General features: G+C 37.7%; 1 protein-coding gene across 2 annotated transcripts in view; it reads right to left on the bottom strand.

Moving 5' to 3' along the window:
* The window catches only part of LOC126473353 (sodium-coupled monocarboxylate transporter 2-like), a 240,428-nt gene that overhangs the window by 36,679 nt on the left and 187,545 nt on the right, over window positions 1-16,204 (bottom strand). For both annotated transcript variants that reach the window (XM_050100352.1, XM_050100353.1), the window contains exons 10-11: window positions 15,970-16,079; window positions 3,645-3,828 (exon numbers count right to left, since the gene is read on the bottom strand). In XM_050100352.1, the coding sequence (XP_049956309.1) occupies window positions 3,645-3,828; window positions 15,970-16,079 (294 nt within the window). The remainder of the gene's footprint in view (window positions 1-3,644; window positions 3,829-15,969; window positions 16,080-16,204) is intronic.

Genomic DNA, 16,204 nt, shown 5'->3' with positions numbered 1-16,204 from the left:
TGATGGGTGAGAGGTACGCCGATATGTTACAGTATCGCATCATCCCCAGCCTGGCTGATAAACACCTGCTGGAAAGTACGATGTTTATGCAGCATGGTGCTCCACCCCATATTACTAGACGCGTGAAAGATCTCTTGCATGCGTTGTTTGGTGATGATCGTATGCTCAGCCGCCACTTTCATCATGCTTGGCCTCCCAGGTCAGACGGCCGGGGTGGCCGAGCACTTCTAGGCGCTAGAGTCTGGAAACGCACGACCGCTACGGTCGCAGGTTCAAATCCTGCCTCGGGCATGGGTCTGTGTGATGTCCTTAGGTTAGTTAGGTTTATGTAGTTATACGTTTTAGGGGACTGATGACCTCAGAAAAGTCCCATAGTGCTCAGAGCCATTTGAACCATTTAAACCTCCCAGGTTTCCAGACCTCAATCCGTGCGATTATTGGCTTTGTGGTTACCTGAAGTCGCAAGTGTATCATGATCGACCGACATCTCTAGGGATGCTGAAAGACAACATCTGACACCAATGCCTCACCATAACTCCAGACATGCTTTACAGTGCTGTTCACGACATTATTCCTCAACTACAGCTATTGTTGAGGAATGATGGTGGACATATTGAGCATTTCCTGTGAAGAACATCATCTTTGCTTTGTCTTACTTTGTTATGCTAATTATTGCTATTCTGATCAGATGAAGCGCCATCTGTTGGACATTTTTTTGAACTTTTTTTTCTTTTTTCTTTTTTTTTCTTTCTAATAAAACCCCATGTCATTCCAAGCATGTGTGTCAATTTGTACCTCTCTATCTACATTATTCCATGATTTATTCAGTTTTCAAATTTATACTGACTTTTTGATCACCCGGTACTTTCTCTGAAAGCTACTTACAACATATAATTTGGAAGCCCACTCATGGAAATACGGGGTGAGCCAGAAGCTATGCAACCCTAGAATAAAAACTTTATTGATGTACTTATAATGTATACACTCACAATATCTATTTTCTCATAACTGATGCTGGGAATGTCCTCCATGTGCTGTAACATACGCTTCAACACATTTCTTCATGTTAGCTGCTACTTTTTGGATTATTGCTACCCTTATGCAGGATATATTGTCTTCAATATCCTGCTTCAGTTGATGGTTGTTCTCATACTTGTTAACCTTGAGATGTCCCCAAGGAAAATAGTTGGAGGAGATAAATCTGGGGCTCTAGGTGACCACAGGCCATGTGAAATGATGTGTGACCACTGAACTCGCGGAGATTTATCATGGGGTTAATTATTGTGTGCACTCTAGCATGACATTGCTGCAGTCAGCAGTGTTGTTCATCAGCCTCTACCAGTACTATGAATTGCATGATGATTCCTGGTAATGCTCAGCTGTTATTGTTTCTGAGAAAAGAATTGACCCTATAATTCTTTTGTGTGAAATTTCACACCAAACTCCAAACTTCTGTGAATGGGATGGGATCTCATGGAAAATGTTATGGTTTTCTGAACTCTAATATCTGTTGTTCTGGCTGTTTACATAGCCACTTAGATAAAATCATACTTCAGCAGAGAAGTTTCCAGCAATCCATTGCTTTCTTCTTATTGCTGCTGTATCTGCTGCTGTCCAGTTCATTATCTAGGATCTTAGATCTCTCCCTCCCTCACCTTCTCTTCCCTTCCATGTATCCTCTAATACTGTATTTATAAGTCCCTCCTTCTTCCTTAATATCAGTAATCTGTTGTGCACAATAGGTATAAGACTAGGTATAGGAATAAAGAGGGAGAGATCTTAAATAAAACACATTTGGCTGTCGATAGGGCAATGCATGAAGTCTTCTGTGACCACTGTAGCAGAACCTTATCAAAAGACCTCTCACAAAAACCAAAACAATTTTGGTCAAATTTTAAAGCTACCAGTAGCACCAAAGTTATGCCACTGCTTATTATAAGACATCGCCAATCAACATGGGAGAGTCCACGCTAAACGACAAATGCAACTAGCAACTGTGTCCAGAAACTCATGGATGGCACAGGAACTGAAACTACAGGTAGCACAGAAAAACTGCAGGTAGCACAGAAAATGCAGAAATGTTGAGCTCCATTTTCAAATGTCCCTATGCAAAGTAAGGTCCTGAATTTAATTCTCATGGTACTGCAAAGACGAGTGATGTAAATATTAGTGTCAGTGGCACTGAGTCCTTTTCATCAAAGCATCTGAAGCCAGCAGATGTACTGACTAGATATTTGAGCTTTACTTGCCCTTGCCCTTTTCTTGTGATATGTCATCACAGGTAGCCTTTTACTTTCATTTTTCATTCGTTAATGAAATACAAATAACTTGTGAATATTGGTAATTTTTCACTCTATTCACTATTATATTACACATCACAATGCACAAAATTCTAAGTAAACCACATGTAACTGTAATTGCTCATTTACAATTCACTATTGTCTAGGACAAAATTGAGAGGTAACTTCTGACAACTGCTGACAACAGTCTCACATCCTTCCAATTAGTTGACTTTCCTTGCAGTGTGTTGCTCAAATGTGGTAATTACTTGCAGTAGTGATTATGAAATTAATTAAATGAAAGCTGTTGCACAACAATTATTCAGTGAGCGCCAATTACTGTTAGATTGCAGAGGTTGGCAATAGTTCCAATGCCAACAACATACTACTTTTATCAACAAGTACCAAACAGCAGCCATACAGCATTCTTCGGCAAATGAAAAGAAACATAATGCAATACACTACTTTAAATTAGTGCCTGTCAGTTGTTAACCATAATGTAAATTTTAAAGGGGTAAGCTTTTGTCAAGTGTGTTTTGCCCCACAACTGTTTTATTACACCAATAGCCATTTCAGGTTTATGAAGATCAGTGCACCAGTGATGTAGGAATTGGGAGGGAGACTTTTTTGGTCCCTAGGAAGGCAACATTTCTGAGATGGAATTCTCACCATTGATATCATTCTTAATGGGACCATGTCACTCAGTAAATTGGCAGCTTCACATCATTTTATTATAGTTTATTATTAATGCCCAGACTTTGTTGACATGCAATCTTGCTCCCTTCCTTTATGAATTAAACATTGTTCACAAGTACTCACAATATTGTATCAAGAGAAATTCAAGACATGAAAGGAAAATTGAATCAGTTTCTTAGCCTTCATTCTTGGCTTTCACAAGAAGAATGAAAACTGCATCACCTGTGTCCAAAGATGACATTTCATACTATTCCTGTAGTTATGTTATTGTCAACACATCCACGCTTACAATTTTTCAACTATTTTTGTTGAATATAACAGTTTACTGGATGGGCATCCACAACCAAACTTTTGCATGTTGAATAAAACCTGTTGCAGCTTTTATAAATCATTTCTTACATGCACAGCCAGTTTTGTAATTTTAAATTACACCATCAGGTACCTGACCACATAATATTTGCACCAGATGATGTAATTAAAAAGTGCAAAACTGGTTGTGCCTTAAATGAAGGATTTACAACAGCTGCAGTGGCTTTTATTCAATATTTTTAATGACTTCTGACACAGCAAATATTTATCAACAAATGGAATAAAATGATATATTAATTCCATTATGTATCATACAAAAAATCTGAATCTCTCTCTCAACACCTAGCTCTTCTTACTCACCTGGAGCAATGTGCCAAGCTTTTCTACGAGAAAAACAAGTGCCACACACAAGGCTCCTATGAGAGCCACCATAACCTTCATGATAAAGCTTGCTCTAGCTTCTGAAATTGGCTTCTTCACACATGGTCGTATCAAGTCTTCAAATATTATTCCAGTCATGGAGTTGAGTCCAGTTGACATTGAACTTAAAGAGAAGAATAACAATGGAGGATTTTTAAAAAAATTTTGATGTACCATCAATTTATATTAGAAGCTGACAAGTTAACATTTCATGAAGTTTATTTTCTTTACTTCTTAACATTACATTTTTAAATTTCTCTTGTTTAAAATAATACAAACCCATTTACAAATTACAATAACAACAATCTACAATATTGTACTGGTGCTCTGAAAGCAATACTTAAGTTATCTTGAGCTTACCTGTCATGCATATGTAACTTCACTGGTGTCAGTATGTACATTATATTACTATGAAGACCCAGTTATGTACTGTTCATTCCATTAGTTGCATTAGCACCACACTTAATTTTGAGACCATTCATCACTTTCTTTTTCATTTTTTATATCAAATCTCAATTCCGAGAGCTTCAACTTTATAAATATTGTTCTACTAGCATTTCCTCTATTACCATTATCCATCTAATAAGTACAAAAGCATTTAAGAATAATTTATAAACTTTCTGAATATTATAAACATCAATAACTATCAAGTGAGGCTGTTTTCACACCTTCAAATCGCAGGCACAATCTGCATGACTAATTTTGTACAATTTTGAGTGCAAGTTGTGAACACATGCAAGACTGTAGTAATTTAATTGTGTGGTATGATAAGACAATCTTCTTCATTAAATGGAGCTATAAATCACCACAACTTCATGTACGTTGTCAATAAAAATACCCACAATAAATTACAGCAGCCAGTTAATCTTTGTGGCTTAATAGTGTGATAACAAGAAGCAGTGACAAAAAGATGGCATTGTGTTGCAAGTGGTAACAGTTGCCTTGTTTGATAAATTTTTGAACAAGACAGCCTAGACCATAGCGTTTAAGTGTACCAATTTTCATACAATTATGCCATCTTCAGATCTAAGGGCCTTGTTACATGTGAGAGATTTTTAGTCTCAAACAGTTTGGTACTCTCAGACAGTACTCACACACTTGTTGGCATCAAGGGTGAATTTTCACTGATAGTTTCCTGAGAGTATTTTGTGTAAATATCTGAGAGTCTTGTGATATCAAATGACAGAAGTGTTTACACACAGCAGTGTGAGATCACACTCTATGAGATTTTTCGGTCATGGATTTGTGCATGGAGCAAGAGGTTGTGATTCAAGCTGCACTTTTATTGCCTTTGGTAGGAAAGAAAAAGTATAAATGACCCTGTTTGTGTTAGATAAGAGAATCGATTAGGCAGCAGGATGATTTTGGAACTTGTGATAATGTTATTGTGGAGCTTATGTTGACAGATCCATAACACTATCAAAATTTTACAAGAATGACAGTGATGGAGATGGAAGGGGTATTCTGTATAGCTGGATCTAAATTGTCACACAAGACACTACTATGCATAAATCCATTAGCGTTAAAGACAGACTGCTTGTGACACAAAGATTTCTTTCATTCTGATACCAATACTTGTTCAAAAGCCAAATAGGGCAGATGTCTGATAAATGAAGCTTTTCCAGGCTTACTTTTATGAGAATTTTTTTCCTTGTATTGACTTGAACGACCACTCATAAAATACTGAATTTCTGTTCTTTGACACCAAATATGGTAATAAAATCAATAAATACAGCTTTGATAAAAATTATAGATGCAGGTTTATTGTTGTTGTGGTCTTCAGTCCTGAGACTGGTTTGATGCAGCTCTCCATGCTACTCTATCCTGTGCAAGCTTCTTCATCTCCCAGTACCTTCTGCAGCATACATCCTTCTGAATCTGCTTAGTGTATTTATCTCTTGGTCTCCCTCTACGATTTTTACCATCTGCGCTGCCCTCCAATACTAAATTGGTGATTCCTCAATGTCTCAGAACATGTCCTACCAACCGATCCCTTCTTCTAGTCAAGTTGTGCCACAAGCTCCTCCTCTCCCCAATTCTGTTCAATACCTCCTCATTAGTTACATGACTGCCCATCTAATCTTCAGCATTCTTCTGTAGCACCACATTTCGAAAGCTTCTATTCTCTTCTTGTCTAAACTATTTATCATCCACGTTTAACTTCCATACATGGCTACACTCCATACAAATACTTTCAGAAACGACTTCCTGACATTTAAATCTATACTCGATGTTAACAAATTTTTCTTCTTCAGAAACGCTTTCTTTGCCATTGCCAGTCTACATTTTATATCCTCTCTACTTTGGCCATCATCAGTTATTTTGCTCCCCAAATAGCAAAACTCCTTCACTACTTTAAGTGTCTCATTTCCTAATCTAATTCCCTCAGCATCACCCGACTTAATTCAATTACATTCCATTATCCTCGTTTTGCTTTTGTTGATGTTCATCTTATATCCTCCTTTCAAGATACTGTCCATTCCGTTCAACTGCTCTTCCAAGTCCTTTGCTGTCTCTGACAGAATTACAATGTCGTCGGCGAACCCCAAAGTTTTTATTTCTTCTCCATGGATTTTAATACCTACTCCGAACTTTTCTTTTGTTTCCTTTATTGCTTGCTCAATATACAGATTGAATAACATCGGGGATAGGCTACAACCCTGTCTCACTCCCTTCCCAACCACTGCTTCCCTTTCATACCCCTCGACTCTTATAACTGCCATCTGCTCTCTGTACAAATTGTAAATAGCCTTTTGCTCCTTGTATTTTACCCCTGCCACCTTCAGAATTTGAAAGAGAGTATTCCAATCAACATTGTCAAAAGCTTTCTCTAAGTCTACAAATGCTAGAAAAGTAGGTTTGCCTTTCCTTAATCTTTCTTCTAAGATAAGTCGTAAGGTCAGTATTGCCTCACGTGTTTGATGGGCAAACATCTATTAGGCGCACTACAAATGTAGTGGTGCGGACATGTTGGCAATGTGGATCTCACGGGGAGCGTGCAAAGGATAAGTCCCTGCAGACGCACTATCCTCTGTGCCCGCGGTGGCTCAGATGGATAGAGCGTCTGCCATGTAAGCAGGAGATCCCGGGTCCGAGTCCCGGTTGGGGCACACATTTTCAACATGTCCCCAATGAAGTACATCAACGCCTGTTTGCAGCTAGGGTGTCCATTTAATTATCATTTCATTTAATGTCAGTATAGCTTCAGTGGGAAGAAGACTGAGAATGACAGAGAGGTTCTCTCTTGGATCTGCAGAATATGCAGTAGGAACATCTTCATCAAGGAACAGAAAAGGAAAATCAATTCTCTTCAGGTATACAGCTAGAGGAGGTAACGAAAGAACTGCTAAGGATTAAGAGAGCCACAGGGGAGGAGGGTGGTTAGGAACTGGCAGCTGTCAGAAAGGCTGAGAGAAAGCGGACACGACATGAGAGTTTTGTTGTACACACAGTGCTAGAGTTAAGTGGGGAGGAATTCAGGCAGGTAGAAGTAAAAAATATGCAGAAGATTCAAACTGTGGTCAAGAAGCCTGAGACACGCAGATAATGTTAGTAAGAAGAAAGTGCAAGTGCTAGATAGTAGCGATGGGCAAGGTGCAATGCCACAGTTGTAGAAGTTGCTATGGTCAGAATACACTGTAGGTCTGGTGAGCTAGTACTCCGTATTTTTAAACCTAGTGCAGGGATCAGTCAAGTGTCAGAGAACTTAGGGCTTTATGCAGGGATTTCACAAAGGAAGATGAAGTAAGGGTGAGACAAGAAATAGTTTGGATAGTAACTGTGTACTGTACATAGGCAGCAACCTGGTTGAAGCTCTCACACTTGTGGCATCAACATGTCATTTGTTGATCTGTCCCAGCACCATGACTGATCACAACTTACAGTATTGTAAATTACTGTGAGGCTAGGGGACACTGGTGGCAGTTGACTATGGGCATATTTCATCAGTGTCAGTCAGGACTATCAATGAATAAGCTTTCACAATTAAGGTATAATTTTTTATCTTTGACACAATCACTTTTTTATGATACAATCATAAACAGTTTGAGCGGTTAAAGGCCATCTGCAGATGGTCTTTGGAAGCCAAAGCCAGTTATCACTGTATCATAAAGAAGTCACTGTGTCAAAAAAAAAAAAAAAAAAAAAAAAAAAAAAAACCTTCCCCAATAAGTCAACTGACGTCTCTCCAATTGGAATGTCAGGCAGATTCTGTATCTGAACATGGGTGGTTAATCTGATTAGTGAAAGCATGCCCGGGTTTAGTTTCAGGATATAAAATGGTGGAACTCTGTTGTCACGGTTAAGAGACTTAGATCATAAGATAAACACAAACAACTGGTGTACCTGATTAAAAATGTTCCCATGAGTGTATGAACTACTCAAGAAAACCCACAAAAGATAACAACCCATTACATGAAAATGTTTACTTATTAGGCATCAGAAGGAAAAAGAAGTCACAAGGACATGTAACACTGGAATTTTTGCAAATCTAACACTCCATGTGGTCACATGCTAGTCTCCAGTTACAACAGATTCTAAAAAAACTCAAGATCATTGAAAGGAAACTAACATTAAGTCTTGCACCAAAACATTCAGTACCTAGGCTATGAAAACTAGAAGTAGAAGTGCTCCTGAGTGAAACACAACCAGATGTATTATACCTTAGTGAGCATGGGCTAAATCAAGCAGAACTTTGTAATCTAATAATAAGACTCTGTGATCTGATTAATTATTTGTGTATATCAAAACAAACATAAAAATGGTGATGTTACTATGTACAAGAAAGAAATTGATAGTCTACAAGATACTAAATGCTGTAAATGCATAAACCTCCAAGCATGAATTGAAGAAGATTTTATACTGGTATAATGAGTGAACAATCAAGAATTTTCTGTGTATGTAGGGCCCCAAGAGGTTATCATTATATTTCAACATTTCTGAAAGAATTTGCAACATTATTACTGAAGATTTAAAATGAAGGATGTTGTAAGATCTGGGGACTACATCACGGGTAAAGTATCAAAACAAAACCAAGAATTAAAAGAAATATTATTAAAATGTAATATGGAAATTAAAAATAAATGTATCTACAAGACACTGAAAAAACTGGTAGAAGTTGACCTCGGGGAAGATCAGTTTGGGTTCCGTAGAAATGTTGGAACACGTGAGGCAATACTGACCCTACGAGTTATCTTAGAAGATACAATAAGGAAAGGCAAACCTACATTTTTATCATTTGTAGACTTAGAGAAAGCTTTGACAGTGTTGATGGGAATACCCTTTTTCAAATTCTGAAGGTGGCAGGGTTGAAATACAGGGAGCGAAAGGCTATTTACAATTCGTACAGAAGCCAGATGGCAGTTATAAGAGTTGAGGGGCATGAAAGGGAAGCAGTGGTTGGGAAGGGAGTGAGACAGGGTTGTAGCCTATCCCTGATGTTATTCAATCTATATATTGAACAAGCACTAAAGGAAACAAAAGAAAAATTTGGAGTAGGAATTAAAATCCATGGAGAAGAAATAAAAACTTTGAGGTTTGCTGGTGACATTGTAATTTTGTCAGAAATAGCAAAGTACCTGGAAGAGTAGTTGAACGGAATGGACAGTGTCTTGATAGAGGGATATAAGATGAACATCAACAAAAGCAAAACGAGGATAATGGAATGTAGTCGAATTAAATCAGGTGATGCTGAAGGAATTAGGTTAGGAAATGAGACATTTTAAGTAGTATAGGAGTTTTGCTATTTGGGTAGCAAAATAACTGATGATGATCAAAGTAGAGATGACACAAAATGTAAATTGGCATGAAGGTGAAACATAGGCGACAAATAGTTTAGACAAGAAGAGAATAGAAGCTTTCAAAATGTGGTGCTACAGAAGAATGTTGAAGATTAGATGGGTAGATCATGTAACTAATGCGGAGGTACTGAAGAGAATTGGGGAGAAGAGGAATTTGTGGTAAAACTTGACTAGAAGAAGGGATCGGTTGGTAGGACATGATCTGGGGCATCAGGGGTCACCAATTTAATAACGGAAGGCAGTGTGGAGGGTAAAAATCATAGAGGGAGACCAAGAGATGAATACACTAAGTAGATTCAGAAGGACATAGGTTCCCCAGGAGGTACTTGGAGATGAAGAAGCTTGCCCAGGATAGAGTATCAGGGAGAGCTGCGTCGGACCAGTCTCTGGACTGAAGACCACAACAACAACATCTAGAAGACTGACTAATCATTCAGATCATCATTCATAACATTATCATTAATATTGGAAATAGGGAATGCAAAGCAAAAGTTCTGCAAATAGCAATCTCTGATTATCATGGGTTAATATTTTGCATCTAAAAAAACAGGTGCTTAGAAACAGAAGTAAAGAAAGACAAGAGATAAACCAGGATTATCAATCCACAAAAAATGAATATTGTTATGATAATACTGAGGAAAGAATACTTGACTGAAACAATACAAGCACTGGACACAAAAGAGAAGTATGATACATTTCCAACACAGTAATGCGCATCATTTTCATACAGTGTTCCCCAAAATGTCCTGTCATAAAAAACAGAGCAACAGTAGTCAATGGATTACAGAAGAAATAATTTAACTAAGGACTAGAGTGATGTTATTTAGACAAACAAAGAATATGAAAACATGTAAAGAGTATCACAAAAAGCATAACTAATTAATAAGAGCAGTAAAAGTCAGTTCAATAAACAGAGCCAAAGCAGATTCAAATCATAAAAGTAAGCAAAATGGGACATAATCAACACTGAAAAATGTAGGCAAAAGAGTGTAAATAATAGAAACTTTATTAAGTCAATGAGAACAGGAAACAGCATAGTTACAGATGGAATAAATATTGCTAGTATACCCCTCAACAGTTTTACTATACAAAATTAGAGGAAAGAAATAATCAGGGATCAGACCATCCTAGAACATTTCAGTAATCATCCCACTCAATGTTCCTAGAACCAATGACAAAAACAGAACTCCCAAAAATTATTCAGAAATTAAATTCAAGAAGTCTGCAGGAGATGATGAAATATCACATTATCTAATAAGGCAAGTGAATGAAGAAAAAATGGAATCTCTTTTGGATATTCCAAACTGTTCATTCGGGGAAGGCATATTTTCATAAAAATTAAAAATAAGCAAAGTAGTACCAATATATTAGAAAGGTGACAAAGGTGACCCAAATAATTATAAACCACTATCTTTAATCTCTGGTTTCTCAAAAATACTAAAAATGCTCATGCATAGTACGATGGCTATATTCCTAGAGAAACATAGTATTATGATTCCACCACAACATAGTTTCCAGAAAGGGACCTCAACTGAAACTACTGTCTGAAGTGTAACAGAATCTGTATAGATGCATTAGACTATACCTGCTATGTTTCTGGGCTTGACTAAATATTTTGATACAATCACCCATACAGCACTAATTGGAAAAACTTGAAATCTATGGCATATGTGAGCATGCAGTACAATGGATAAAATCATACGTCAGTAACAGAAAACAGTACGTGACAAATGGATCTACCTGCTGATCTGGCATCAGAATATTAAGAACAGTGTACGTCAAGGATCAGCACTTGGCCCACTTCTGTTCAACCTATTCATAAACACCATTAAAGTCAGTGAGAGGGATCAAAACTTGCCATATGCTGATGATGTTACATTAGTGAAAGTAGAAGAAAATTTGGAAACACTGGAAAGACATGCATTTATGTCAATGAATAACACAGTACAGTGACCTCATGAAGAATGACTTATTGATAGAGGGTGGCTACTCAAATGTGGAAAATAATTCCCTGAGAATTCCAGTTGTGAAGAGGAAGACAGCGTCAAGAAGCTCCTGATAAATAAATGGAGATTAATGGTGAGTTGGGGGGGAGGGGGTGGGAGGAGGGGGCAGCATACCACAATAATGACTTTTCTTTCCTCTCAGGTGAGCTATTACTAGCCATAAGTAGTAGTCTAACCACAGTTTTTCAACATCAGTAATTTATATGGCCTAATATTCATGTAATTAACACACTTTGAGGTATTAAGTATTATAAAATCTGAGATTTATAAAACTCAACAAAATTCAGTTTCAATACTAAGTTAAAAACACAGAACTCCTTGAGATTTTATGAAATTCCTTGGATTCTGCGAGATTTCCCTGATTTTACAGGTAAAATTTAATTCCCTGAGAATTCTGCATTTTCCAATTGCCATTCTATCATAAATCTAAAAGAGACAATGTTCATGGTGTTCATGAATAGAGAAAATTGAGATCACCTAGATATATTCGTAGACAAAATATGACTGGAAGAAGTTTCCTCTACAAAATTTTTGGGAATTACAATTTATAATGTCTCCAATGAAGACAACATGTAGACAATGTCTGCAAGTTAAGCATTGTAATATTTATTATGAAATAATTTGCACATTATGCTAATAAACATCTCCTATGTAAATGTACCACACTCTATTTGAATCACACTTACAGTATGGAATTACTGTTTGGGGAAATTCCAGCAGAAATAATATAAAAGGAATTTTTGTTGTGCAAAAAGAAGACCTTTAGGACCATCTTGAATAAAAACCAAATAGACTCATGCAGTACTGCCTTCCATAACCTTAAAATATTGACATTTCCATCCATGTTCATATACAGAAAAATAATTTCATTAATCAAATTAATACATTACAATAAAAAACTGCAAATGTTTATTCATGTGATTCAAGGAATAAAGATCAGCTGAGAAATATGCTTCACAGGCTGAGAGCTGCTGAAAATAATGCTTGATACTTAGGTGTGCAACTAGTAAAGCAACTTCCTAAGAGTATACAGGACAGTAAGAGTGAAAAGATATTCCAGAAGCTTTTAAGGATTATTTTATGGAAAAAGAATTTTATAGTGGGCAAGAGTATATGTGTAAAGAATGAAGAATGCTATTATTAGTTGCATGTATGTACTTTAATCACATGAACATCTTGTACTAGGACTATTTAGTATGTAAATAACTTTAAGACCTAAATATACACATCAAAAAAAGTTTTACATCACCTCCGTTCTGAGAGTTCCGGAACCTGTACAGAAAACTGGAATAGAAATCAACATAAACATCATTTCTGCCCTTTTTATTGTTCATGAAAACCACACATTGCATGTTTTACCACCATACAGTGAGACCATCAGAGGTGGGGTTCCAGATTGCTGTACACCCCGGTACCCCTAATACCCAGTAACACATCCTCTTGCATTGATGCATGCCTGTATTCGTGGTGGCATACTAGCCACAAGTGCATCAAGGCACTGTTGGTCCAGATTGTCCGACTCCTCAAAGGCGATTCGGCGTAGATCCCTCAGAAAGGTTGGTGGGTCATGTCGTCCATAAACAGCCCTTTTCAATCTATCCTAGGCATGTTCGATAGGGTTCATGTCTGGAGAACATGCTGGCCACTCTATTTGAGCGATGCCGTTATCCTGAAGGAAGTTATTCACAAGATGTGCATGATGGGGGCACGAATTGTCATCCATGGAGATGAATGCCTTGCCAATATGCTGCCGATATGGTTGCACTATTGGTCAGAGGATGCAATTCACGTATCATACAGCCATTATGGTGCCTTCCATGACCACCAGCGGCATACGTCAGCCCCACATAATGCCACCCCAAACCAGCATGGAACCTCCACATTGCTGCACTCACTGAACAGTGTGTCTAACGCATTCAGCCTGACCAGGTTGCCTCCAAACGCATCTCCAACAATTGTATGGTAGAAGACATATGCAACACTCATTGGTGAAGAGAATGTGATGCCATTTCTGAACGGTCCAGCTGACATGTTGTTGGGCCCATCTGTATCATGCTGCATGGTGTTGTGGTTGCAAAGAAGGACCTCGGCATGGACGTTGGAAGTGTTATTCAACATGGTGGTGTTACTGTCAGGGTTGCTCTGAGCTATAATCCATAGGTAGCAGTCATCCACTGCAGCAGTAGCCCTTGGGCGGCCTGAGCGAGGCATGTCATCAACAGTTCCTGTATCTCTGTATCTCCTCCATGTCCGAACAACATCACTTTGGTTCACTCCAAGATGCCTGGACATTTCCCTTGTTGAGAGCCCTGTCTGTCACAAAGTAACAGTGTGGATGCGATCGAACCGCAGTATTGACCATCTAGGCATGGTTGAACTACTGACAATACGAGCCATGTACCTCTTTCCTGGTGGCATGACTGGAACTGATTGGCTGTCAGACCATCTCCGTCTAATAGGTGCTGCTCATGCATGGTTGTTTACATCTTTGGGCAGGTTTAGTGACATTTCTGAACAGTCAAAAGGACCTGTGTCTGTGATACAATATCCACAGAGTTCATGAGTTCTGGGAACCGGGATGATGCAAAACCTTTTTTGACATGTGTATTAATCAAGAGAAAAGTGTAAGACATTACTATCACTATTGCCAATTTGATGTTTTATTTTGTAATAGGTAGGCTAAATATTTTAAATATTAGTTTAAGTTGACTTGTACTATATTACAAGTACATAATCTGTAGATAGCGTAGTCAAAAGGAAGCCAATAAAAATCAGTCAATCAGTCAAACAAATCAAACAATTAAAAGAAATAGATTGAATCAGTTTGGAGTTGAACTTCAGTTTTTAAATTGTCTAGTTGCATGAATCACAGGTAGTGATGAAATGCATTTTGAAATACCAGTTACTAAATGAGAAGAGATATCCATTGAAACACCTACTGCATAAGAAAGTTGATAAGGCAGACTTGAACAACTACAAACGCTTCTTTCAGAAGCTCTCTTAAATCATTTGGAACAATGATTGACCATCTGACTGGTAAGAAGAGCCTATCTGGACAGACAAGATATGGAACCTGAAGACAATTTTAATGATCCTCCAACAAGCACAACTGTCAGCCTTATGGACTTTAAGGTTTATGACTCTGTCAACAGACAGGCAGTTTTTGACACTCTCCAGAGCTCAGAGTAGTCAGGAAGCAAGAGAAATATTCTGCCACATGCTTACAAATACAACATAAAAAGTAAAAGTCCTTGGTGAAATCTCTCTTATAAACAAGTGTTCCATAAGGACCTGGTCTTCCCCGCCCCTTCCTACCCTTACTATCTTACTATTTAACTTAGTTCTGGACAGAGTTACAGAGACTGGGAAAAAGCCACCAAAGACACAATGGGCTCACCAAAAGACTACTCATCATTACTAATTTGGATAACGTCAAACTCAGCTGGTGAGACAACACAAGGAATATTTACAAGATGTGAACATCACAGAAAAATATAATAAATTATCTGTGACACTAGTAACTAAGCACAGAGTCATAAAGAAGCCTAAAAAGAAGAAAGGCAAGAAATGGGAGAAGAATAGAAGAAATAGTGTAGGGAACTCATGAAGAGATATGGGAGGATAAGAAGACAGAAACCTTTGGGAGTGGTGACTCCATCATAACAACAGCCTACATATAATTATGGTTTGTTCTCCACGGAAACTGGAAATGAACTATACCAGCCCCAACCCTGTGCTGGCTGGATATAGATCACCAATGTGTAAGAGGGCAGAAACTATCAACACAATTGATAAGTTGAAATTAACTCATTATTTTGTGCAAAATGATGACAGAAAGAAGAGCCAATTGAGAGGCACTGATGCCAGAAAGTAATTCGTCCAATAACTGTTTCAAGTGCAAAGGGTGTTGTAAAGTAGCACAATGATAATAATTTGATATTGTCAGGTTTTATTAAGATGTCATATACTAATTGTTGTCAATGTAATCTTCAGTTCAATTGATCCAGTTCTCCACACTAATCTATCCTGTGTAAGCCTCTCCATCTCTGCATAACTACTGCAACCTATGTCCATTCTGAAATGCTTAATATATTCAAGTCTTGACCTTTCTCTACATTATTTACCCCTCACACTTTTCTCCATGCCAAATTAACCATTCCTTGATACTTCAGGATGTGTCATATCAATGTAACCCTTCTTTTAGTCAGGCTGTGCCATAATGCTTTTTTCTCCCCGATTTGATTCAGTACCTCTTCATCCAGTATACCCCGCTTACATACTGGTATCAGAAAATAATTAGTAAAACCATATCATCATTTTTTATCATTAACAGCAGCAGTAATAATATTTGTAGTAGTAAAAGCAGTAATAGTAATAGTAGTTGTAGTTCAGTGCAGAATGATACCCATGGTAGACTTATGGTAACTGAAAATTGCACAGCTCCTTTGTCATATGTATTACCTCAAAGCAGCACTAAAGACTCCAGCCATGAAGAGACCAGGGAGGCCAGGGATACCCTTTGATATGGCCATTACAAAATGTGGGAGCAGCTGATCAGCTTTCCCAATTTGCTGAAAGTTACATAATGCTCTCTGTATTAAAAGCCATAATTTTGCATGTTATGATTACAAAAAATATCACTTCCACACTTCATGTCGAAAATTTCTGTTTTGAAGTAAACTCAAAATAAAAGGTG

This window comes from Schistocerca serialis, chromosome 4 (genome assembly GCF_023864345.2).
Source record: "Schistocerca serialis cubense isolate TAMUIC-IGC-003099 chromosome 4, iqSchSeri2.2, whole genome shotgun sequence".
Classification (NCBI taxonomy): domain Eukaryota; kingdom Metazoa; phylum Arthropoda; class Insecta; order Orthoptera; family Acrididae; genus Schistocerca; species Schistocerca serialis.
This window is presented reverse-complemented; position numbering and strand designations above follow the sequence as displayed.